The sequence below is a fragment of the Diplotaxodon limnothrissa genome, linkage group LG9, assembly GCF_057381915.1.
Source record: "Diplotaxodon limnothrissa isolate DT_005_m linkage group LG9, D_limnothrissa_male_GT1.1, whole genome shotgun sequence".
Classification (NCBI taxonomy): Eukaryota; Metazoa; Chordata; class Actinopteri; order Cichliformes; family Cichlidae; genus Diplotaxodon; species Diplotaxodon limnothrissa.
Window position 1 is genome coordinate 19,097,118 of NC_140604.1, and position 27,010 is coordinate 19,124,127.

At 41.2% G+C, this 27,010-nt stretch overlaps 1 protein-coding gene across 3 annotated transcripts in view; it reads right to left on the reverse strand.

Moving 5' to 3' along the window:
• Window positions 1-27,010, reverse strand: part of abi1a (abl-interactor 1a) — a 50,232-nt gene that overhangs the window by 13,888 nt on the left and 9,334 nt on the right. For all 3 annotated transcript variants that reach the window (XM_085362820.1, XM_085362819.1, XM_085362817.1), the window contains exons 2-5: window positions 24,690-24,857; window positions 7,577-7,753; window positions 2,756-2,859; window positions 2,152-2,304 (exon numbers count right to left, since the gene is read on the reverse strand). In XM_085362820.1, coding sequence (XP_085218946.1) covers window positions 2,152-2,304; window positions 2,756-2,859; window positions 7,577-7,753; window positions 24,690-24,857 — 602 coding nt within the window. The remainder of the gene's footprint in view (window positions 1-2,151; window positions 2,305-2,755; window positions 2,860-7,576; window positions 7,754-24,689; window positions 24,858-27,010) is intronic.

Genomic DNA, 27,010 nt, shown 5'->3' on the forward strand with positions numbered 1-27,010 from the left:
TACCTACTGAGCTATCCCTGCCCAATTTCAGACCTGTGATGTCATATTTGCTGCTATTTCTGCTTCCCCAGCTCAGCCAGATCTGGATATGATATAGGATATATCCTACAAATATGGGATATAAAGAATAAATACGGATATGTAAAGACACTTTTCCAAAAGCTGATTGCAGTGTCTCTCTGATGGAAAGGTTTTTTTTCCTGGTTCAAAAAGGCTTGACATCATTTTTGACAGATATGTTTGACAGCCTAACAGTTTAAATACCAGCAATTATTTTTTGGCACAACACCGGAACGGTCGGACTTCCCACTTGTAAAGTTGCAGAAGCAACACCAAACCTGACCTGATGCGGTAGTGAGTTTAAAGCCTTTAATCTGTGCTTCCACAGTTGTGCATTTGTGACTCATTTTATGCATCTGTGTATGGAACCATAATCTAACCATAAGAACAGCTGATTTCCTTCACATGGCACAAAATGTTTTGTATGATTTGCACAGCAAACATTTTTTGGGGTGTACTTTTAGGGTACCATGTAACAGAAAGATAGCAAACCATCCATTTGCACTTTTGAATTGCTTTATAATGACATAAAGAATATGGGTATAGCAGTTAAAGAAGAAGTTGATAGTTCTGCAGGAACTATGTTTAACATTTGTGTTTTGGTACATGCTGTGTCCACAAAGCCAAACACCATCTTTAACATACAGACTCTGCCCAGATATCCAAACCTGTAATGCTAGATTGGAGCAAATTTTTACTCCAAGCATTCTGCGGTGACTAAAATTAGCACGGCTCCTAAAATAAAACGTTCCCTGCACGCAAGAGTGTAATCGCTCCTATACAAAGAAATTAGATAATAGCAGGGAACGTGTAGCAGCACACGGGAGCCTATATTGAATTCAGACCTCAGCTGAAGATGACAGAGACTGTTGAGCTGAACAAGCACAGCTTACTTCCAGGCAGTGTAATCAAATAGCGATGCCACAGCAATATTAGCTGCAGCAGGGAGTTTGGGACTCTGAGGACAGCATTCGGTTTGTTAAGGGGACATCAGAGCAGATCGGCAACGGTGACGCCAAAGAACCTAAAACTGTGCACATTCAAATACGTTTTAACAGATGAGGCAGAACAGCTGTAGGAAAGAAGCAACAAGCATGAAACTAAAAGGGAAGTTGGACAAAGAGGGTTTAAAAATAAATAAAATTTGCTCATAAATACGTAATATTTACGAGCATCACAGCCAGCATTACAGGCTTTTTAGCTAATGAGGAGACTTCACTCACTCGTAACTCAAATTTGATGAAAGCTCCTGGAGATTTCTGGGGAACAATCCTTGAGAGTAATGTTCAAGGGGTTCCACGCTGTGGCGGACTTTTTTTCTTTTTTTAACAGCACTTTATTTCAAAGGCTTTTACAGATATTAATATCAGAGTGATTCAGAAGCCCTCCAATCCTTGTCAGACAAATGCTGGATTTAGTGTAGTGGAGAGGAAGAGGTGTGAAAGTGCTCTAAGCCGCTGAACTGAATGAAGAGATTAGAACTAGCCGACATAGAGGGGACCGGTGTTTTTGGATAGATGCTTTACACACATTACTCAAACCCTAGGTTTATATTCAGTGAGCAGTTTTAGTGGTGTAGCTGGAACACCCAATTCCACTTCAACCTCCCAAAATTTTTGAAGAAAAAAAAAAAAGTGTTACGTGCCTGTTGCCTGATTAGCATTGCAGATTTTAAACTGCACTCTGCATGAAAGTATTTTTCTGTGACTCTCTTATCCTCTTCTAGCATCAATATTTGGTCAGTTTTTGGTCATATATTCGGATTGTATTCCTCTCACGTGCTACTACCACACTTCTTATAACTGCTTCAGCCTCTTTACGTCCGTATTGGAATTTTAAATGTGGTTAATTGTACTACAAGTCCTTAAATAGTTTGTCCTGAGTTTTTCTTCAGTGTCGAAGTGTAGTTGTTTATTTGTGTGTTACTTAGTTGGTATTAGTAGGTCTCTGCATCACTGCACAGTTTATGGAAACGGCTTGCTGTCCTAACTTGTTATAATATAATATTCTGGTTACAGTAATATATACAAAAAAGCAACAGAAGCTCCTGCATAGCTGCATGCACTGATTTTTCCCTCTTTCCTCATCTACCTGTGCGTGCGTTGCCTCTGGCTGAGCGACGCCGTGCGCCCGGGGCTCTGCTGCTGTCCGTGCTGGCTGCCTAGTCGGGCGGGGCTGGTCATGTAGTCATTGGGAACCGTGGGCGGCTTCACTGGCTCCAGGGTCTTGTAGGGCGTGTTGCGTCTGGAGTGGCCCAAAAATGAAAAGCGATAAACAAATTATGATAAAATCAAAGAAAAGAATGATCATCACTGAGCGTAAAGCCTACTATCTGAACGTTATGTGTGTCCACTAAAGCGTTGCAAATCCTATCAGTTTACCCAGCTGGATGAGGCGCGCTAAACATCGCTGTTTATCCCTGGAATTAATATCTGATCAGCGTCTGTGTTTGTGCATCGGGGCAGGACGCACTACAACAACCCTGCATGTTTCTTTTTCTGGATCCTGCCACTTATCAGCTTCTTTTCCAGCAAAAGTGACCACTGATCCATCAAGTTCACTCCTCAGCAAATGTGCCCTGTGTTTTTATCTCTTGGACTTATAAAGCAAAAAAATAAAGACAAGTGACGTGCTTAAATTATTCATAATTAAAGGACTGGGTTTCCTTTTCTGGTGACTCTGATGGAAATCTTACCCAAGCGTGCCACGCCCAGACATCGGCGGACTGGGCGGCTTTTGCGTCGGCGGATTGGTCCTCGATAGTGTTCCTCCTCTGATCGACTGATTGTTTCCATGTTGCTGTGGTTGGAAAGAAACCCCAGAAGAAGCTTGTTTTATGCACACATTCCTCCAGTCACAGTGGGTGAATATTACTAATGTGATCACAATCTACTCTTACAGGCTGCCCAGATGACACAGCGTAATATTTGAGGGGAGATGTAATCCCTCCCCCAGGGTGTGCAGTTTACACTCTGATGGAATTTTGGAGCAACAGCAGTTATCTGGGAAACCCGTAAGCATTAAACAAACTACGTGACATTAAGGGACGAGTACACAACATGAAAGTAAATAACAACACATACATGGTTGGTAAACAGACAAGGGAGTGTGACAAAGACTACGCTCATCTGTGGGAGGACTACAGGTCAGTTAATGTGAAGTAACATGGGAGATGATGACAGTAATCACACGAGGACGAGTCTGCCGTGGAAGGGAGTTGAACAAATCTATCAATAATACATCGGAGCAAAATGGGTCATGTGACAAAGCAGACTTACCTTGGCTTTTAGCCACTTAGTGTGGGCGAAGGAAAAAAGAAAAAAAAAAAAACACAGGAGAAAGAGACAGAAAGAGGGCATGTCAAAACAGCCACATGTAAATGGATCAGTCCAAGTTAAGTGAGCAGCAGAAAAATGATTCCTTGTATTTACACTGTTAACTCGTAGCAAGACCTCAGAAGGTCAGTAGTAAAAATCATGCCATTTATAGAAAAACACTTTTTCCTGACTTGTGCCCTTGACTCCAGCACCACACCCAGAGCAAGAGCCAGACAGCAAAGATTTTTCAGGGATCGAATGGCAAAAGAAACTGAAGAATTTATTTTTGTGCATCGACAAAATGACATAAGAAAAGGTTGCAGAGAACCACTCCAACCTTTGGTAACCTTTTATGCATTTTCTATGATGTGAACTGCATAATTTCAGATCATCGCTTCACTGGCACCCCTAGAAAATAAATTCAAAACTCATACTTGTGTAGCTTTGTCTGAAAACAGAGCCAGCATAGCAGCGGGGTTGATCTGCAGTTTGACAACTACAGAGTCAAGTGGCTCATCTATAATGCAGCTTCCCCAGTGGCCTTTGCAGAAAGCACTGTAGCGTCACAGGACCACAACAGAAAGAACGGATGAAATCAAGAGTAAATTCATAGCACAGGTCAACAGGAGCCGACCTTTGCACGCTTAAAAACAGGAAACGGCTTCAGTGCAGCTGCGAAAGGCTAACTTCATGTTCAGATTTCACTCTCCTTGGAGGAGGTCCGGTTAATATATCTTACATCTTATTAAACCTGTGTTAACTGCCGCTTCCCTTTAAAAGCGTTGAACTTATTTAATGTGGTGCAGCCCTTCTTGTGAAGCAGCCGCTGCCACTGGAGTTTAATGTGACTGAGCTTTTTAAAAAAGCAGCTGGAAAATGCTCATTTAAGGTTTTTAAGGCAAAACTTAGCAACTGTAACCAGTTAAAGTTGCAGCGCTCTCGCCTGCCTTTGTGTGAAATCTGAACATGCCTGCAGCTGCTAAGGGTAAAGGTCTTGTATCAGTAGCCTGTCGGGTGTTATCACATCTGCCAGAACTGAAGAATTAACCATTGCTGCCCTAACTAGCAGTCACCAAGGGAGCAATCTGCGGTGCTTAAGAAATAAATAAATAATTAATCTAAAGATGATCCGCCAAAAATTGCAGTTCGCCTTCTTCAGGCTTGCTCCAAAAACACATGATAGGTTTGAGTTGCAGAGGCAGCTGAATGGGTCTGATAGGCCTCACCTCAACTAATTCACGTCTTTGAACTAGAGCTCTCTACCATGTTTGTGCCGTTGTTGCATTTCATTGAATTTATCTGACCAATGTTAAGGCTCGAAGTGTTGGTGGAGGCCAAAACTACCGTGTAATGTCCATGTTTTATACAGTCTCTGGTTGGAACGCAACACCACTTAACTGTTGGTTCTAACGGGGCCATTATGAACCATCAGTTTAATGATATATCAGTGATAAATCATTAAACTGGCGGTACAAACAAATACGATCGTACAGCCGTGCCTGGCTACACCACAAATGTCATATGTATGTTAGCCTGATGTATGCTAGACTGATTCTTTCATATAGCGTAAATATGTTTACAGACAATGTGTAAGATTAGAATTGTGCTCACTTTTTTCATACACTCACAGCAGTGGATTAGTCAGATTTTTACTCAACTAGGAAACGAGTTACCAGAAACATCCCCGATACAGAGGAACAACAGCAGCCGCCGTCTTTGTCATGAAGAACTTGAACCATCCCCTTTAGTAATCTTGTAAACTCTTAACTGACACAGGACAGAATATCAAAGGACTGAAATCTGACTTCAAACAGCCGACGTGCCTGGTGCATTCCTGAAAGCCTCGCTGACTAGATTAAGCATCATCTGACTGGAAGAATAAATCTCATCTTTCGTATTAAAGCTAAAAAGCATCATGTTGCTGTCAGAAAGCCTGCAGGAGCATCCTGATCTGTCAGTTGTGAGACTGCAGTGATTACTGCTGTGTTCGGTTTGTTTATACCACATGAATTTCATCTTCCTTCTTTTTTTTTTTTTTTCCACCTCCCTTTTATAGAAAAACTTTTCTTCAATAATGTATGTTAGCAAATCAAATTTTATTTTCCTCTCCGCAGGTGTCTAACACCAACTTTTTGTAAGGTCGTAAAGCCAACTCAACATTTAGGCCAAAGCTAACCCTCAGGCAGACACAGCAAGTCTGAAAGCAAACTGGAGCCAATATTCACGATCTGAACTCATATTAAGGTATCGATTCTGGTCAGTAAATAAAACGCGGCTACAGACGTTCAGACTTTTGACAGCTGCCATTGCAGCATGCGCTATGAATTAATGTGGAGTATTGATGTTGCGTATCGATCGCTCTCTGGCTCTCGACATGCATAGATGAGAGGAGGTGAGTGATGTAGGGCTGCCGGATGTGCGGGTGTGCGCTCCCCACATTCACAGGCTAGCGGCATAGACAAAGACGTTTAAGGCAGAAAATCCACAGAGATTAGGCTCAGAGTACTACGTGATAATCCTAAAATAGACTCAAACGGCTTTAAAGCAGCCGACGAGGCCTAATTTTGAGCGTCTCTTTTAGAGTAAAGAGTAGGTACAGAACTGGGGATGATTAAAATGGACCTTATTGCACGGTTATGCCTGGTGATCCTGGTTTTAATTAGATATGAACATTACTAGATGGAAACAGTGGACACAACAACCTCACCTCAAAGTTTGCAAGTATTACTTTTTTTCCCCTCTTTAAGCAATGTAGGGAAAGATGTTTGATAAGCACAAAAAATAAAACAAAGACTTCTTGCAAAAAAAAGATAGTTGGAATAATTAAGAAATAGCATCATCACAGTTTGTCCAGCTTACAATACTTTCAGGGCCGTCTGTACCACATGTAGCAGAGTAGCATAGCAGTGAAGCCATAAGACTGCAACGTTTTTCTACATTGTGGCTAACCACTGTAAATGTGACACATCAATCCACTGCTGTGAAAAAAAAGAAAGACTTAAGAGGCTGGACTGTCAGTCTGTTGAAATCTGTTATTTCTGGCTCTATCGCTCAGCCACACCTCTGGAGTTTGTGATTGTGTGATATTTTCTGTGGTAGTTTCGGTCTGGACCCAAAACTAAAAATCTGTATCGCCACTCCAAATCCACTATCACTATCTGTTTTTGTAAACTGTATCTGCCAATTATTTCATTTTCTCTGAATCTTACTCACAGGAAGAAAGACTCCTGCTTTTATTATTCCTGAAACTGTAAATAGCCTCACATTTACGGCCCAATAGTCATAATTACTGGTGAAAGTCTGGAAAGTCTAGGGTGAAACACACCCTAACAAAATGTTTCACATCCCATTAACCGTGACAGAGGGCTTCAATGCAACTCCCCACACAGAAAATTGAGAGTGGCACAATGGCTTTTATCTGGTCTTATCAATGCCTGTAACACTATGGGACACTAATGGCGGGGTCTTTAATCCAATCTGTCTGACAGCTGAGATTGATTGGCTGACTGATGGCGCAGAGGACGCTCATGAGGGAGAATGGAGATCTCCAAAAAAAATAAATAAATAGAAAAACTGCCTGCAGCTGTCAGGAAATGATGTCACCGAGCGACCCCTAGAGCGAGCCCTAATGGCTGGGAGCTGCGGGTGAGTCTCTGTTTTGAAGAGTTTATCACATCAAAAAGCTTCTTTGCTACCTTTCACACTGAAGTTAGATAAACTACAAATCGAACCATAACATCATCGCCATAATGAGATTATGAGAGCGGCTAAAGTGCCTTTAAAAAAAAGAAAAGAAAAAAAAAAAAAAGTCCCACAAATGTGTCTCTGATCACAACAATCCAAGAACAGAGCTGTTTTCTGAAAGCTACATGACGTAATTGCTTTTTTTTTAAGTTTATCTCCATCTCCACCCTCCCGAACCAGTTCCCACTAGCACACACTGCAACATATTCCTGCAGGGTCAGAGAGGGGTGTTTTCTGAAGATGAAAGAGAAAGCACAAGAGACGCCGTTTGAGCGAGAAAAACAGACAAAGTGGGAGAGGAGACAGAGGGAGATAGGAGTACCTCTGGCGAGAAAGCAAAGAGGGGGAAGGGAGAGAAAAAAGATGGGAAAACTAATGGACTGAGCAGAGGGAAATATTATATGCGAGCAGAAAATTAGTGCCACATACACACAAAACAAGAAAAATCTGCTCACCTTAACGCCGTGGCCGACATCATCCAGTAGAGTGTAGTCAATTGGCTTCCTGATGTACCTGACTGGCCGCTCCATATTGGCCGGCGCTATGATCTTATGAGTCCTTGCTGTGTTCTTGTTAGTGGTCAGGATCCCGATCTCTCGCCTGGCCACCTTCTCTTTATGGATGTCCACCGTCTGTAAATGAGAGAAGTGAAGATGTGTGTCACACAGAAAACTTAACAAGGCTTAATTAAATCATGAGGCTGTGCTTTTCATCAGTGGGGCCTTAATCTAAATCTAACACGCCAATTCAGCATATTAGCGAGGTAAAAGCACGCAGACACTAAGCAAAGATGACTTACGGTTGCAAGAGCTGTTGGAGCGATCGCACAAATCTCTCAAAAGAAGAATAAACTGAAATTTACTATATATTTAAATCCTGTTTTCACAATTTCACTTTTTCAGAGAAGCGTGTCCTTCCAATATGCTTCATTTATGCCTCTGGTGGCTGCTTTTCTCCTGAAACTGACCCATTGTTTCATTTATTGGTCACACTCCTATACGGCTGTTTCCAAATGACATGACAAATTTGGATTTCTTAATACACTTGATCATGTATTACTAAATTTGGGCAGATGACTATCGCTTGTGCACACGAGACAAGCACCAACTTCCAGAGACTTCCAGAACTAGACTTTCAGAGAGTCAGAAATGACATTGTCAGGAGTTCAGATCTGTTTTTTCTCTCTTCTATGGAAAATGACAACACAGAGGTGCCAGTAGCAGCTGGTGGCACCTGTGGTTGCAGAAAAAGGCTTCTGGTCCTTTAGACGTCTACTGGAAAACAGCCCTGAGTGATGACCTTTGTAAACACTTTCTTAATGAGTTTATGGGCCCGCTCACTTATTTCTGGTCATATTCTATTCTTTCCAAGCATCATAAATAAGGAATATCAAGGGTATGTTAGATGCCAACGAACCCAAGATTTATGCAGATTTGTTGAAGACTGAGTTTCTGTACTGATGATGTATCAGTGCAGATTCACAGATTATACAGAGGGAGATGATGCAACAGCTTGGAAAGATGAGACCACATCATTATAGCTATACACCAGCGCTTTATTCATTTTATAATTCCTCAGACACTCAAAACTTTATTTAGGTTTAAAATTAGAGGCTGAAACAGGGCTAAGTCGCCTTTTACTGTGTTTGTGATCACTGATAATGCAGTGATCTAACAAATAACAAGGTTTGCTTAACAGCTCATCCATAAAAGCATTTGTTCCAGTTTTTGCGAGTCCAGTTCTAGTGTTTTACTTGATTGTTACTTAGCACTATGTAGAAGGTAGTTGTGTCTAACAATGGTGCTTCAAACAGGGCTTCACAAACCTTAATATAATCTGTGCTTGTCTATGACACATTTGTGTATTTTTTGGGGTTTGTTTTGTGGCCTTTAATGTTTATCCACACGGCTATAACCTCACAAGTACTCACTACACAACCAAACATTGAACGCCTCCCATCAAGCCAAAAGGAGCCCAGGAGCAGCTGCTGCTGTTGCAATGGGAGATGAAAGGCCGCAATGTCTGCAGAGGCCAGACCAGGAAAACGGTGGTCTCTCGTGGAGGGGAAGGAGTCAGAAACCAGCGCCAACAGAGGATTCCTTTCATGCCAAAGTGATCTGAGGCTGGACTGAGCTTTGTCTCTTTATTCTGCACTGCTCCACTGTATGTACAGACTTAGCCCTCAAGTATCATTCATCCCAGAGTTGAGGGAATTAGTAACACTCAGGATGGCTTATATGTAGCTCAGCACAGCACAATCACGCCAACAACATCTCTCTTTTTCCCCTCTCTCTGGGTAACATCAAATCTAATTTTAAACTATGACACTAATGAGATATTCGCCTGAGAACTGGCAACAAACTCGAATATCTATTAAGACTGACGCATAGCAGGTTCCTGCAGGACATGCAGGGGTATTAAAAAAGCGGATTGTTCAAAATTGCAGAAAAAAAAGGAGCAATCAATATTTTATAAGAGCCAAAGATATTCTTGCATAATTGCTCCCTAAGAGACTTCCCATGCAAAGAAGGAGCGTCCGTTCTGTTCCAGTGCCCTGTTGTGTCTATTTGAATTAAGAGATATGACAGAGTGCTGATTACAGTCATCTTTTTTAACCTGAGACAAGCTGCCAGGATACAAGAGGCTCTTGACATAAAAACGAACTGTAGTGACAATATCTTCCCTGTGCTGCGAACAAACCAATGCACAATTTAGTGGATAAGAGCCCCATTATGATGGGATTTGAGCCAATAGCTTTGACTCCACATGCAGCTCAGAGATAACTCCCAAATTGTCATATATCATGATCATCTGAAAGCAACTGGGCCAAAATCGAATCAGCCCATTTGGCTTCCATTTGCAGGGGATGTGATGGAGCTCAGTGATCGGCTGAGATGGAACAAGGCAGAAAGAGGGGAGAAGGAGGACGAGGGATGGGCTCAGTCAATCTAGACCTGGTTTTACTTCGAAAACAGCTTTGCTCACATTTCACCACTGATTCTAAAGAAAACTGAAGTCATAGGCGTTGCACACTGCCATAAGTTTCTATGAGGAAGTAGACAAAACATGAAAAGTTCACTTGAAACTGGAAAGAGAACAGTTGTTGAAATGCAGCAGCTAAACTGGGAAAGCATCTGTTCTTGGCTGTACATACTCCCCATATCAGAGAACAGCGTTCGGACAAACGTCATCGCAGCTGGCAGGGGCAGGAGGTTAGAAGCAGCGTAACAGTTCATCTCCATCCTGTACAAGCCCTGCTGCAGCAGTGCAGAGCCCTGATGTTACGCAAGTGTTGACAGAAGGGTAAATCTGAAACCACCTTGTTTAGCAAACTTCCACACAGCGAGCAGGAGCACCCCGTGGATATCACATTGCTAATCCACTGTCCAAAGAACATTAAATGGATCTGACAAAAAGGTCTAAGTATGACAGTGCATTCTGGCTTCACCCCATCGGACTCACCCAGCAGGGAACCCAAATCTGAGCAACTGCGACTTAACAGCCCATCTCTTCCCTCGACTGAGCGGTGAAACGCTTTCCCTGACTTTTCAACTGGCACTAAAAAGGTGTTTACTCGATCCCAATGGTCCATCTGCTGGGTGGAAAACGTCTTGCCAAACTGAAAGGTGCATGATTCACATGTGCTCTCAACCACTGCCACACATATGTCTCAGGCCTACGGCTGTTTTCCCAAAACACTGAGCAGTTGGTGTTTGGCTTATCCATCATCTAAGGGCTTTTAGGACTTTAAAGTGCCCCCCACTTCGTTGTCTGCTTTTATTGAACTGCTCTTTTCATTTGTCACCTTGAAGTCCTCTTTTTTTGGCATCCTTTTATTTTTTTTCCCCTCTCTTTTTTAACCCTGTAGTTCTTCCCACACCCAGAGGAGTCACCCATCTATGACTAGTGCAGGGATTTAGGTCATAAATTGGAGCTACTGCCAACATCATCAGCGTCATCCACATTCAGTCAAGAATGCGTTAGACTTGGAGACTTTTTCCCCATTTTGGAATATGAGGGAGTCTGTGCAGTGCTTGCCACAATGAGAAATTCTTGTTGTGTTGTTAGTAGCAACCAGTGGCTAAATATTTAGGATTTATTTATTTTGAAGCCAGATTGTTACCGTTTTGGTAGAGGCTGTGCCTGGTTTTCATTGCTAAGCAGCATCCCCACTGTTGGTCAATGGTAACTTTATTGTCCCTAATGGGAAATTGATTTGCAATATGTCCATACAGAAATATGGACATAATGTTGCCAAGTGCTTCGTCAAAAGAAAATATTTGGGTTCATCAACATTACTTTGCTAATGTTCGCATTATGCAGTGTACTCAACTTTCACTGTAGGTTCCATAAAAAAAAATAAAATAAAATTAAAAAAAACAAAAACACATACAACACAACGTCAACAAAAGCCAAAAAAACTTTGCAAACAACTTATTGTAACTGTCAGTGTAGCCCACCCAATAACAACAGATCGCTTTGGATCAATGTCCCTCCCAGCCTGCTCACCAGTGATTGATGCCAGTTGATAGGTGAAATTGGTCGCAAAGAGGTATATGGATAGCTGTGACCTTTGAGATGTATCGATTGCAGTGTTAAGGCACAATTTTTACTTAGAAAGGCCAAGGGTTTCCATTTCCAGTGTACATCGCACATTTACAGCTTCATGACCATTTGGTGAGCAGTTGGTAAGTGTTTGCAGACAAGTCAGTCCTTCCATGCAAACTATGGACGCCCATGGCAATCTGCTAGTAACCAAAGCAATTGCACAGAGGTTTTTGATGTAGTACAATCTTTATGTCCAATTTCACTTAGCAACTGGTCAACAACTGACACAAAAATTATAAGTCTACTAATAAAACCCGAGGCCCCATAATTTAAGCACCCACTGTAGAGGACTCTTCCTCTAATTTAAAAACAATACCCAACTTTGAGAACGCATCGCTTTCTGGTCTTCAAATCTAAGTCGACCCCCACTTTCAATGAATGCTTATTGCCTCTTTCAGGCCAGTGCAGCCCACTGCTCAGATAAGGGGGAAGGCTGGACTACTTGGGAAAGGAGGTCATACATTGACAGAATGTATCCACACGAGATCAGCAGAAGGGGCATAAATCTCTGAGTGAAGTGGGAACGGCCAAGCAGAGGTCTAGGGTTGGAATTTCAAAATCTTGAACAAACGGAACTTGACAACTTCCCACCAGACAAGCACACAGTGTTTTGGCGAGCGACTTGAGCAGCGACTTAAAAGAAAAGAACTAAAAACGAGTACACTTTATCTGGAATTGAGACAGTTGCTTTCCCTTCGACACGTACTGGAAAGAGAAGAAAACAGCCTTTTCAGCACTTTGGCAGACTGGCCGCAGGATGATATCCTCGGTAAAACGCCAACTATGCACAAACGCACGGACAAACAAAAAGCTTCCCAGCGTGTACTGTAGGCGTAGTAAGGATGAGCTGGGCACTTACACTCAGCATGGGGAAAAACCTACAGCTAGACAAACACACCCTACATACCGATGTTTCTGTGTGTGGCTTGCCAGACCAGACAAATGTGTCAATAGTTAATAACAGACTTCAGCTACAGATAATTATAAGATCTGAATAAAATGATTCAGTAAACTGATGAGAGAAGAGAATATCTATGTTCTTAAGTCCATGAGAGCTATTTTTACCCACCATAAATCAGGACTACATGATGATGATGTCCAGACATTGGAGGTCCTTGTTGTACTGTGCGATTACGCCGTTCACTCAAACATCTGAACCTCAATTTCAGCCTTGCTGCAGATTAAGGAGTGAGGTGAAGACAGCCTAATCAGGCCATCTCTTCTTTTCAGCCTTACATCTCCAGTAAATCTTGACCATGTTCAAATACACTCTCTCAGCAAAGCACTTTTCCCCGCCTACAAAGAGCAGATTTGAACAATTTGCAATGCTCGGTGTCTTCAAGCAGCTATCTCATGATGAAGTGTTTTCCTGCTTCTAGGTCTGCTTCCACAGACCTAGGCCATTTCCTACACTTCCCAAAATAACTTCATGACAGAAGAGTCCTGAAAATGTTGCTATTGTGAAACGTGGAAACACTAGCTCACAAAGGATCTAGAGTTCAGACGTACTATTAAGACATCTTGTGGTTGTGTTTCACAATTATATAATTAGGCTCATCTTGGCTGGAGAGACTGACTGTTCAATGGAAGAAAAAATAAATAAAAACAACTTTTTTTTTTATTAAAAGGCACAAAACCACAAGGATCTCTTAAAAATCCAACCCTCGGTGTCCTAAAATAAGAACAAAACAATTCCCAAAGAATCCATATAAGGCAGCATTACTTGTTAATCTCAAGGCAAATGACTGCTTTTAGTTTGTAGTGTGGTTCTAACAGAGGAGGCTCTACAAGCTTTTTCTGTGATCAACTATAACTTCTTACAGATGCCACAAGATGGATAACCATAAACCATTCTGTGTACTTCAGCATCAGGCATAAGGCGTGGCCTGGCATTAAAGTTTGACTTTGCTACACAAGTGAATGTTCCACAAGTAATGAAATGCAGAAACTGGTTTGACGTGATTTATATTTGAGAAAATGACTGTGAATATGAATATATTCATTCATATTGATCAATATAAAACTGCCTGCCAGGAGTCCATATTTATTGCATAACGCAGTGCGTTTCATCAGCGACCTCTGCAGTCGTGCATATGAGAAGTAGCAGGACGCAAGCCAATGAAAAAACTTGATACATCATTTAAAAGGATTATTTCATCAATCTCACAACACTGGCACGTAAAGCTGAAAGAAAAAACAAACAAACTTGGGCTTGGGTTTTTAATTGTGCGATGTGTAATTCTACCCGAGTCAATCTAACCTGTTGCCAGTGACACTATTAGACATTTACATAAAGATGGAACAAATGAAAGCAAAACAAAGAGTTGGTGTTAAGTGAGCGATCTCTTAAAAGCTTAAAAATTGTGTACAAAACACTGCTTCACATTCAAGTGGAACTGTTATGCTTTTCCTTGTTTTCAGTCACATATGCAAACTTTCATTGCTGATGCCCATATTAAACATGGCCAAGCCTTCAAATAACAAGGTCAGTGTACGTGCAAGCAATGCCCGTGGGCCAAACGCTCAGGTTTCCGACAGTTTTTTCTACTTTTGGCTCCCTATGATGTCAATGAGAGCAGATGTTTACAAGGGAGCCAATCAGAATACAGCGTCCTTAAAGGCAGAGGAGTTTAAAGGGCTTGTTTCCTGCAGTGCCATGCAACTGTACAACACAAATAAGGATTATTTTGATTGTTTTAACATTGTAGTTCAAAATGAACATCATTGGTGGCTTTAATAAGGCCCGGCATTTTGTGTAGCAGTTAGTTTTGTGAAATAATGACAAAAGTTTGTCAGATTCATGATCATTACACTTATTAACTGTCTAAAAAGTTCCTAATCTAAATCCTAATTCTGTCTAATTTGGAATCAGATGTGTGCAGGCTACCTTCATGCATGTATGGGTTAATTTAGGCCACATTACAGTCATATAAAACCCCTGTGAAACTAAACAAATAAATGTCCCATAATGCAAACTTTTCCTTTAAATGTAAGACAAGTTTGTTTGTTTGGGTTTTTTTTTTTTTTTTTTTTTTTATCTTTTGCGACATAGTACAAATGGTTTGTACGGGCATTCGCATTCCTCAAAGTAGGATGTTAAAGAAAGTGCTGTTTTGGTGCAGAAACAGCTTTATTTGTTAATAAAGTCTGCATTTTAATAGAGCGTAGGAGCTTGAAAATGTGAAAGTTGTCAGTATTTCACAAGATAAAGCCAACACTGGGGGGAAAACAGAGGAAATATTCTGATTTCCTTGAGAAATATGTATTATATTTTTCTGCTTTGTTATCAGTATCGCGAACCAGTGGCCCTGAGGACTTTGCCCTAGATTTGAACCTCTTAACTCTGTTTGTGCGTTGTAGCTGTAGCTTCCCACTAACTGTGTCCAGCCTCATCTGTAAGAGAAGCTCCATCCAACACTCCCAAATCCACAGTGAGGCAAAACGGCTGCTGAACAAGAGCAAATGCCTTTGTCCAATGCGTTTCTCAGCGTGATTACAGCCAGCACATCTGAATCCCGTCATCTGTAGAGTCTAACATTTGTCCAAAACGGCCCTGCAGCGAGGCCGCTTCTCTGAGCGGTTAAAGCGACACAGAGCATGCCAGAGCTTCCATGTGCACTCTGAGCCAAAATGGGAGGTCAACTGCACTGTGGGGAGTTCTCAGTTTGGCAGCTTCGGTTAAACATCCCTCAAAAATCCGATCCCTCTGGTAAATCTAACAACCCATGTGTGACACGACGGAGCCAGGATTGGACAAGTGTTAAACCTCGAAGAAAGGCTCTCAGAGACACAGAGAGAGAGAAAAACACTATTAAAATGAGCCGGGAAAGCATGCCAAGGTCGACGCGGTGTTTGCTAACACAGCACATATGGAAACACCTCAGCTGGCCTTTGCAGTCTCACTTGGGCGGCAGCCAAGGCAGCATTCTGACTGAGAGCTGAAGTTTACATACAAACTGAAAGCTGAGAGCAAGTATTTACCATTCCCAGACTAAGAGGTAGACAAAATTGAGACGAACAAACACCTAAAACTGAGACTCCGCTGCAAAATGAAAGGAAAAGTGAAGGAAAAGCATTTCCCAATCGGCCGTGTTGATGCAAAGGTGTCAAACAATTCCCTACACTGCTCTTGTGGTGCCGAACAAAGGTGCAATGATTAGATGCAACTGGACAGTTGTTGGCTGGGAAAGAATGCACTGGTAATAATGAGAAGGCACTCTGCTAGTGAGGAAGGAGGAGTAACCACAGAGCAGAGAAGCTGATGAATCACTAAACAACCTCAGTCACCAGTTATTTCACATCATCACACATCCACCCTTTAACATCCATCCATGCAGGACAGAGTCGCACGTTGCATTCAAGCTACAAACGCTACAAGGACGAGAAAAATGCGACAACAGAAAATATGAGATTAACAGAAAAATCATTAAACGCTGAAATTGTTTATTTAGCGAGAATGACAAACAATTATTTCTTGAGGTTCTCAAATGCAAAGATTTGTTTTTAAATATTTTATAGAACAAACATGTTTCAATTAAAAAGGGGAAAATTTAATAACTGCCAAACAGAATGAAAAGTTTCACTTTATTCCCAAAGGGGCAGTTAGATTTCTTTTAAAGCAAAACAAAAAACAGGATCTGTTGGTCTCCTTTCTTACAGGTTTGATGAGCTGATCAACAAAATTGATTTTAAAATTTGCTACATTTTGTGTTTTACAAATTTTTTTGTAGATCATCCATTTTTTTTCTTTTTAATGCTTGCTCTTACGTAAGCAAAAGTAAAAGTCTGTTTTCAGGTCAGACTTGTTTATACGTTTTTATAAATGTTATTTTTATGAGTCAAATCACATTAACTCAAGATATGATCCATGAGAATGTGAGAAGATTCCAACTGGGTTGTAAGAATCATAATTAATTTTGTCCAACCAGAATTAAATGAACACAACTGACCGATATTTAAAAAGCTCTGCCAATGACACACAAGCATGAGCAAATTAAGCGCTCCCTAAATCACTGCTGGATGTCATGCCTGTGAGTGGCAGTTACAGCCGTTCCCGGCACCCTGCAGCTTTACATATACAGGATGTATTCAAGTCAAAAGACGAATATATACACAACAGATAAAAGGTTAGAGAAGCACAAACCAAATGTCTGGCAAAACAGAAGGTGATCCCTACAAGCTGATCGTCATTATCCACTGTTTGGAAACTTTAGTGCAAATGATGTGGAGTTGCGTCTGTGTCACAAAGCAACACAATTAACTTATTCAGCCATCAAAAAACATCCCACAAACTGCAGTGTAAAGGAATGCCAAGAAAAATAGCACAATAGTTTCCAAAGTCCACTCAGAGATCCTTAAAAGTGAGCATGTACAGTCAATAAATCTATCAAAGACACATTGAAATCTCCAATGCAATCACATTGCATTTTGCTAAACATAATGACTAACAAAGGCTTCAGAAATATTGCTGAATTACTGGACAAAGACACTCAATTACTGGTTATATGCTTGTGAATCTGTAGAGACATGTAAAAGATGTCAATGTGATTTAATCAATAGAATTACAAAAAAAGGTCTAACTTCATTTAGACGTCACAGATTTGTAAATTTCTTTCCACAGAATCATTTTCTAACCCCCCCCCCCCCCCCCCTTTTTTTTTTCATGAATCCAAACCTTCCAATACAAACCCCATATTTTAAATAACTGCTGTTAAGAGGCAAGAGACCACACAAGGATCTGACCGCCGATCCTGCCACATCACTATAATCCACTGAACAGTCATGTAGAAAAACGTGTAAATATCTAAGAGTGGAAAGTAGACCACCAGGCGAGAGAAAGGAGAGAGCGAGCAGAGGGATCAGCAGGAAACAAGAAGCACACAGAAACGCAGACAGAACGAGAAGGTTCCAGTTCCTGTTTGGAGCGAAGCCATTTCTTCCTCAACAGGAGGTCAGCAAGTCCACACTGCAGCACAGACACAACCTTAATTCCTAGCATGCATGCTCTCTTATCACAGCCTTTTACACACACAAGCAGTGGACTGTAAAGGCATGCAACTGCTCATGCGAGGAATGACGATTCAAATGACAAATAACTGAAACAGTAAGTGTGCCAACCTGGCCTCATAAACACAAACCAAATCCGACTCTGAACACAAACATGGGCTGGCTCATGTGATCAGATAAGAATATTGTGTGAACCTCACAGCTGTGGGAACAAACTGAGTTTTCATTGTGCGTGCGTGTGTGTGTGCGCGCATCAGCTGCTTTCTGCATTCACTGCGTTCACCGAGTTCAGTCTGCACACAAGCCAGGTCCAAATGTAAGACAGAGCGGTTGAAATCACTACAAATAAATATGAGCTGGCAAAACAAACAGTAAAGTATTTTCAATAACGGCATGATTTATTACAACACTGTCAAAGGATCATTTTCATTAGATTAGTCAACACTGACAGATCGATTTGTGCTATAATGCAAGTGCAATCTACAGTTTCACAGGATAAATGCTAAAAAGTTAAATTCATCTAAATAGTTTACAGGCTTTAATTACTTGCACTTTTCCTTTTATTTTGATATCATTTTACTCTGTTGTGCTGTATTGATGCTGCATTCGCACCATCTTAAAAGGTCTTAACGATCACAGTTTCCTCCATTTGTGGCCTAAGATTGAGTTTCTTCCCCGATGCGATCAGTCAAGAGTCACGAGAACTTAAGACTGTGCCACTAAAAATGGTCATAACCACATATATACACACAAATCACCAGGTCTTTATTTATAGGTCAGAATGTGAGTTTAAGTATGTGCCCGTCTTTTTCAGTGTGGCATATTTTCATGCTCAATTTACCGACATTACCTTTGCTTCGTTCTCGTCTTCGTTTAGCAAATGTAAGCATTACAAAAAATTAGTCATTTTATTTAAAAAGATAAGAAGATTACCGTCAAAATTTTGCTCATACTGCAGACGTTCAAAATCTTTAACTCCTTATGTTGTACATCGGTTAACAAATGTCTTTTGTTATTTAATAGTCTTTTTCACCAAAATGTAGCCAATTAGAACAGCTATAAATGTTGGTTTAATTCACTCCCATTAAAGAAAATGTGAATACTGTGTAGTTTTCTTCAAACAAACAAAAAAATAAATAAAAAAATCCACCATTGTGAAAATAATGAGAGCAGAGCTGAAACAAAAATAAAGAATCACAAAAATCACATATTCATCGTAATAATCTAATATATTTTCTTTCATTTAAGCTCAGTTTGTCTCTGCTGCATCATGTGCTGATTATTTGCGCTGGTTTCTCTCCTCTGCTCTTTGTTTCACTGTGAGCAGAGCAGCAAAGAACAGGAAGCCATGTCACTGAGTTGATAATGACACTGCAGACTCACCACCACCCAAAAGTATTGGCATACATAAAAGCGTTTATGTAACATCTACTTACCCTGGAAGCTTTAAGATACATTATTATATTCACTAGGTTCTTTCTCCCCTTTCTCTGACCTGTAACTCTTCCAGTAATTCTATGGCTCATCAATTTTGCCTTTAAATGAAATACGTAAAAGTTAATATCTTTATTTGGTCAAGTTTCTCTCCTCTGCTCTCTGTTTCACCATGCAAGCAGAGGAGAGGTACGTCATCACCTCTAATAGAAAGTGTTGACCAAAATAGTAGCCAAGAGCCATCTTTGAGTTTCTTCAGGTGTCTTTCTTGATAAATTACTTTGTTTTTCCATCATGTCCCATCTTTCCATATCTAACACTTACTCATGAAAAACTTGATGTAACTATGATTGAATCAGACATCTATCGCAGGTAAATGAGAGAGGCTTTACTCTCTCTTGCTGTATTTTCAGTGCCTCTGGGTGAATTGCGTGAAATCAAATTATGCAATGGAGACTGAATTTAAGGAGAACGCATCCAAAAACACATACACCCTTTCTTCCTGTCCTCCCTCTCTATTCGGGGTATCACAGAGAGGTTCTCAATGCGAGGCACCGCTTTCTTCCACCGGACAAACAAAGCACTCCCTGTTCGCAGCCTCTTAGCAGCCACTTCACACGCAGCACAAGGTGGAAGCCCCGCTAGCTACTCTATTCTCCCTTTAGACCTTCCGCCTGAATACTGCAAAGAGATTGTAAATGGCAATGACAGCAGGGAAGGTGACACGCCAACAAACACCCAGAGGAACACATTGAAACATTTATGTAAGTTGTACTGCAGCAGGACACTGATATCCACTGAATAACAACAAGTAATTTGGGTACGATCAAATGTAGCAGAGACTAAATTATTACAAAATGTTGTAAATATAAAGACATCACATTTATGTTTTCTGATCCGCTACAAATGAGCCGAGCTTCATCTTCTGTGTCCACCTGCTTCATATCGAGCCTGCAGAAAGCACAATATTTTGTCTGACAGGATGGTCACACTGTCGATTGAGTCAAAAACAAGTCATAATTTCTTGCTGTGCCTTGGCAGAGACAGCACAAACTACAAGTTGGTCGCTGGCCAGTCATAGCTTGGCATTTCTCAAGACTCATGATGAAGAAGGGACCAAGTACTGGAAACAAGAAGGCCAACAGATAAGGGCACAGACAGCTGTCTCGAGTTTGGAAAAAGAAAGAAACGGGAAAAATGAAGCAGGGATTGCCTGATTTCTTCTTTGGACTCCTATTGTACGACATCACAAACACATGGTGGAAATTTTTACAACACATAAAAGAACTTTCATGTGCCATACGGAGCACCCTACAGTTTTCTAATTTGGCAAAACAGAACCCATTAGTCACTCGTATGCACCCCAGCACAAAGGTAAACAACATGAATGTGCTATATTCCAGACGGAGAGATGCCATCACAAAGCAGACACACCCTGACCAGAGTGAATCCCTCCTAACTGTGGGCAAACCAAAGAAAGCTGCCATGACGCCAGCACACGTCTCACCACAGGCACTGACTGTACTCTGAGGCATCTCTAGCTTTGAGCAGGAACTGGTACAGGCTTATGATACTGACAAAAATTGATTATAGGGAGAATTATAGGACTCATCCAGCGCACGCAACAGCGTGTTCATCATATTTCAGAGGCAAATGAGGAAATTTCCCCCGCAAGTTACAGGCTTTCCTCTCCATTAACCATTCAGCAGAATGCAACAGTGGCCTTTAGGGCTTCCGCTAATCTCATATCCATGAGCTGTGAGGGCATCACGATAATGATCCACCTCTGAACACGACAGCAGAGAGCTATAACAAACCCACAGCGTGCAGAGCTCACACAGCCCTCCCTTTTTGTTATTAAAAACAGAGATACGCTTCATAATGGCTAACTCATTAAGACCTCTGCTCTCACTTATTCATAAAAACAACCAGGCAGAGAAGAAGGCGTAATGAATGAAAAGGATATTAAGCACTGTGGCGTATGTTTGGCAACAAGACAAAGCTGCTAAATCCTTTACATTTCCAGAGACCAATTATATATATATATAAAAAAAAAAAAAAAAAAAAAAAGGCAGCAGAGTGTTATTCCTGTAGCTACAAAGGCTGTCAGCTGGGGAAAATAATAGTTTGAAGTAGATATGCACCAACTGGTCACTGGCTTTTCAGCTAATTAGCCTTGACCTCTGACCAGCCTTCCTATCATAATAATAGAGTACTGTGTAAAAACTTTGGCCTGCTGATCATCTCTTATTTTGCTTCCAAAGAGTCACGCTTTTGTGAAACTTTATTGCTCAATGATTTTGAGCAACAGTTCCCCGGGCTTTCTTAAGGTTTTTCAACAGGGAGATTCCCAAAGAGCTATTACCTAAAACATCAAATCTTGGTATGATGTGCAGTGTGTCGTTCAAGAGTTTGACAAAAAGAGCAAAAATAGCACTACCAGTAGCACTACTAGCACTACCAAAAATAGATGGCTCCATGAAGGCTGCAGAAACAAGCATAACCACCTGACCAGAGTACTGTAAAACATGCCAACTGGCTAACATAAGCCACACTCATCAAATTAATTTAGCTTTTGGAATAAGTGCAATGCATCTATCTGCCATTTAAAATCAATTTCATTTACATAACAATGTGATATTAAATGGTTTTACGTTGCTTTTGAGTACACACCTTTGATTTCTACCACTGTGGTCAGAGTTGGCCATTTTCTTCGACACTGGATGTAGGCGTTAGTCTGACATTTATTCTCAAATTCAAGTGATTAGGAAATAAGTTCCTTTAAAATTAGAAGCTTTACAAGAAGGTACAACATGTTGGGTAAGTCACATTTACAATGTGAATTCTGTCCAGTAACATGGAGCACTTTATTCCAACATCTATCCAAGTGTGTGATTAAATGAAAAAAAAGGTATAATCAGGTGTAGCTGTGGAAAATATTTTTATTGTTCAATTTTTTAGAAACAATGCAAATTTATATTTCTTAGAAAGCACAATCAGAATCAGCCAAGGAAAGTGGCATTTGGTGCATCAATGCTCTTTTGGTGCTCTTGCTTTATTATTATAATTTTTTTTTGGGCGACCGTGGCTCAGGGGGTTGGGAAGCGTATCTGTAACCGGAAGGTCGCCGGTTCGATCCCTGGGCTCTCTGTCCTGGTCGTTGTGTCCTTGGGCAAGACACTTTACCCTACTTGCCTACTGGTGCTGGCCAGAGGGGCCGATGGCGCGATATGGCAGCCTCGCTTCTGTCAGTCTGCCCCAGGGCAGCTGTGGCTACAACCGTAGCTTGCCTCCACCAGTGTGTGAATGTGAGAGTGAATGAATAGTGGCATTGTAAAGCGCTTTGGGTGCCTTGAAAAGCGCTATATAAATCCAATCCATTATTATTATTATTATTATTTTTAAAATAAATGATAAAGATATAAAGATAAAGATAAATATAAAGATAAGCATAATGAGGGGAAACCTGGCTGTCAGCTGACCTAAAGTGACACTATTTAGTCATCTTAGAGGCTTCTCCATGGCTACACACTGTGCACAACATTGAGTTTAAATATAGCAAAGGAAGTCTGGAATTTCCCACGACAAGATACGAGACCATGGAAACAAAGTCAAATAGTGTAAACTAAGTGGAGTGTTTAGTGCACGGCCTTCTTTGCTGATCTGAAACAACGTGTCGAGCTGTCTTTCAAATATTTTTTAGATGTAGCTCAGGGGGTTGTCATGGAGACTGAGGCAGGCAGTGGTGTCACAGTGACCTTGGTATCAGCTGAAGGCTGTTTGTCAGGATACTGACTCAAAACTTAGTAAAAGTAAATTTGTCTTTTTGGGAGTCTCTCTCTCCGCTTTCTTTGCTCATCATCAGTCATCGTCTGTTCCTTTCCTTCACAAACCCTCCGGCGTCGCAAATGATCTTTTCCACCACCAGACTAAAAATGTGACCTTCAGGACGTCTTGTTATCAAGAAAAAGCAGGGAAAACTAAATCAAAGGAACTAGAGCCTCCAGTCGTCATCCAACCACTCCAAGTATAGTCATTTTAACACAAATTTTGGCGTGCTCAGGGTGTGGTGAATCTCTCCCAGTTCTAATCTATGAGATGCCACATGGCTGGAGTTCTTTGTTTGATTTGTCTGAGCTCTTAATGCCTTCATTGGATGAGCGGCTGGATTTACCTGCACATGGCAAAACCCTCACCCTGCAGAGAGGAACGGCTACAGGAGTGAGCTACTGTATGTGTTAGCAATGTGGTTAAAGTCATTTAACAAAAGCGTTTAACAGTTAGGCTGCTAAAATACTGAACACTATCAATAAGTAAAAGAGTGAGCTACTTACTCTCAAGTATAAAATCAATATAATTTTAAAAGTCTCTGATCAATTGAACCACATTCATAATGAACTACATAATGCAATTTCAGGTTGATATTTTCCCAGAGAAAAACTTCCATCATCTCTTTTTTCCCCTCATGTCAGTCCTGAGGATACAAACCTCGTGTTTGCAAAAGCTTTATTGGAACTGGCACTGAACAAAAGTGACCAGGGGCTTCGTATCGAAGGCTCCGGTCGCACAGGCCTAGAGGCTGCAATCGCCTGGCAACCATCGGTTGCTAAAACTGAGTATTTGCCATCAGTTGTAGGTTGCTGGCAGTTGCTGTGAAATTGCTTGCTCAAGCCAAACTTGCTCTGACCTACAGATCTGCCAATGACCCACTGGTAACCACTAGGGAAAAACATGTATTGCTCAACATGTTGGTGAGTGGTTGTGGGTACGTTGCTGGCATTTCTTTGGCGAGTAAAGTGCAGTCACCGGCTCTTTGTGTGGAAGACACCGGCTTGTCTGCAAACACTTGCAAACGACTTGCTAAGTAGTAAAGAAACCGAAGAGGACGGAGAACATTTGTTTTCAAACTTTTACATTTCAGCTGTAAAGTATGTGATGCAAAGTTTTGCGTACTTTAAAAAGCACATCTAGGACAGGATTCATTTTGCTTGGGCAATAAACAGCGTGATGTGTGGCTTTGTTTCTTGCAACATGCCCGTTTCTACACAAGCTAAAATCTAAAAAACAAATAAAGTAAACAGCATTAAATAGACTTCTGACAGTTTGTGACTGACAGAAAAGTTTTTCTTTAAATAGGCGACAGAATAAAGCTTTCAAATGCTGTTATTTTAGCTTATTTATTTAAAAAAACAAAAGTAATATGCTGTGGATGAATGGATTACAACCAGCTATGACAAATCTAACCCTGTGTTTTGAGGATGTCGATGGCTGTTGGGGGAACTGTTTCATCATTTTTATGCTTCTCAACCACGCTGACATAAAATAAAAACAAGCAGACCACCAGTCAGGACTTGAGTAAGACTGATAAACCAATAAAGGGAACCATGGATGCTACCGTTTCATGCTGTGACTTAAAATAACCGAGTCTGTGTGAAAGTGAGAGGAGAAGTGGAAAGCGTGGGGCAGCGATCTTCACAGCTGCTTGGTCTGTGGCCAGGAGTTTCTGTGTGTATTTCTGACCTGAGAGATGTGGTTGATGGAAGACTCCATGCGCCGCAGCTGCGAGGCCTGGATGTCCAGCAGCTGCAGCACATTGTTGGCTAAGGCATTAATCTGGTAGGCCACGCTAGCCAGGGACTGGGTGGTGTAGGCTTTGGTTTCCTCCAGAGCTTTCCTCTTGTCCTGGGCCTGTGCACAGAAATAAAAATGTCAGTTACTATTAAAATTGACATAACATCCACCTTTTAACCTCATCTACAAGTCAGGTTTGTGCTGGCTTCAGGCCAAAAACACTGCAAAGACCATTTTCTCTCCAACTCTCAGTTCTGAGATACCACACTGTAACGGATCCTGAAGCCACCATTCAAGAGCAAAATATCCGCTTTTCTAAACTGCTTCACAGAACTGAACCTGACAGATTCAACACAATAATTCATTCGTATTATCAATAATAAAGCACAGCGTTGATAGCAACAGTTCAAGATCAGATAACAGCCACACCTCTGCTAATTCACATCTAGTTTAAGTAGGAAACTTTGCAACGTTATCTTACGTGCAGTTTTATTGTCCCCTTCTGTCTTCTCTTGTTTCTATTAATCTAGTTTTTCCTTTTTATATTTTTTTGTTTGCACCCTTTTAAAAAGCTTTCCAATTATTCTGTTTGGCTCTCCATGTGAATTTACAACATGAATACTCTTCTTTTTATCTATCCAATCACTTTTTTAAAAAGGTGCTACACAATTAAAGTACATTTTTATATATCATCATGTCAAAAAACACCTAGTATCATATTTTTTGGTATAATCAAGCATGTCTGTGTGGCCTATAACCGGCCCACTCGACATATATGAAGCTAAACATTTACATGTATGCAGCAATGTATTCAGTAACAATTTAACGACATGTTGTTCAGCCACCTCCCTTCAGACGGGCATAGCTCCAAGCTGATGAGCTGTTGTGTTTGATCTCTGTGGGCTCTTCCCTACACTGCTCTCAGTCACCAAGTCCAAAGAGCACTGCCTGGAGGGTAAACGCTGGGCTTTGATAACAGGGTGCTGTAATAGAAGACAGGTGGTGGCAGCAGTGGGTGAGGTGATGATAGCTAATGGTAGCATTAAGGGGGCAAAACAGGGGGAAAAAAAATTTGACCATATGAAGACAAGAGAGGTGACAGTGCAAAAGAAAACAAACGATCAACGCAACTAATACACAAACTGTCCATATGGCTGGCTAAAAGCTCCTGACCAGGAGAGCTGCAGCGCCGGCTTTTCCACGGCCGGTGTTTCTTTTAGCGGGAATCAAAGCGGCAGATGTGTTGGGCGATAACAGCCTCAGGAAGCAGGAAAGATTCCTCCAGAGGGTTCAGTGCAAAAGGCCATCTGTTGAAATCACACACTCGTTCATGCGTGCACGCAGACACCTACCACTGACGCCGCAATATGCAATGTGGTGCGTGGATTAACAGCTGGAGGGAAACAGATGAAACAACAACCGCAAACAAACAAACAAACAAACAAACCAGCCTTTACATCCATGATAGCAATTTCCAAATTGCAAGAGGATGCAGATTTTTGCTGTATAAACAGATTAGTGAACAGCTTGTGCTTAGCTGTGCAGAACTGCTGGCCTACATATCACGCCACAAGTTAGTTTAAAATAAATAAACACGGCCCCGAAGAGACGTTGTGCAAGATCCATTCATTATAGATATACAGACTGCAAATGCAAATATGTTGTTTGCAATGCTGTTATAACTAAAAAAAACTGCATGATTATGTTGTTTTTGTTAATGCACTGCAGCTGTGAACAGCACAGACAACCAGGCCCATTGATGTTTCGGATCACAAACGCTCAAGTGTGATGTGTAAACTCTACTGTCTCCATTTCTGTCAGACATACAAATTCATTCAAGGTTGCCAAAGCTTAAATCCAAAGAAAAGAAAACAACGTGATGCTGTTTGGGCTGCATTCTCGAACGGCTGCAGTGCAAAACGCTCCAAAACATGCACGATCGCCCGTCCTGCTGACTCAAAGTTTCCCGCGGTGTTAAGTACAGAACATGTAAGCTGATTACAGCACAAATTAACCAGTCTGTATCACTTTGAAATTGAAGGTGCAAGGCCAGGACTTAAAATTAGTGCACCACAGGCTGCCCTTCGCTGCTGTTTCCTCTCCTTTGAGACGCAGCCGCTACAACGACTTGTGCGTCAAGAAAGCTGACATGACGAAGCAAATAGGCCAGGCTGATCTTTCCTGGTTTACACGAAGGTAAATGTTTTACCTGCACATTAATCAAAAACTGACACTCTCAGTGAGCTGCACAGCCCGCTTTTCAGCTATTT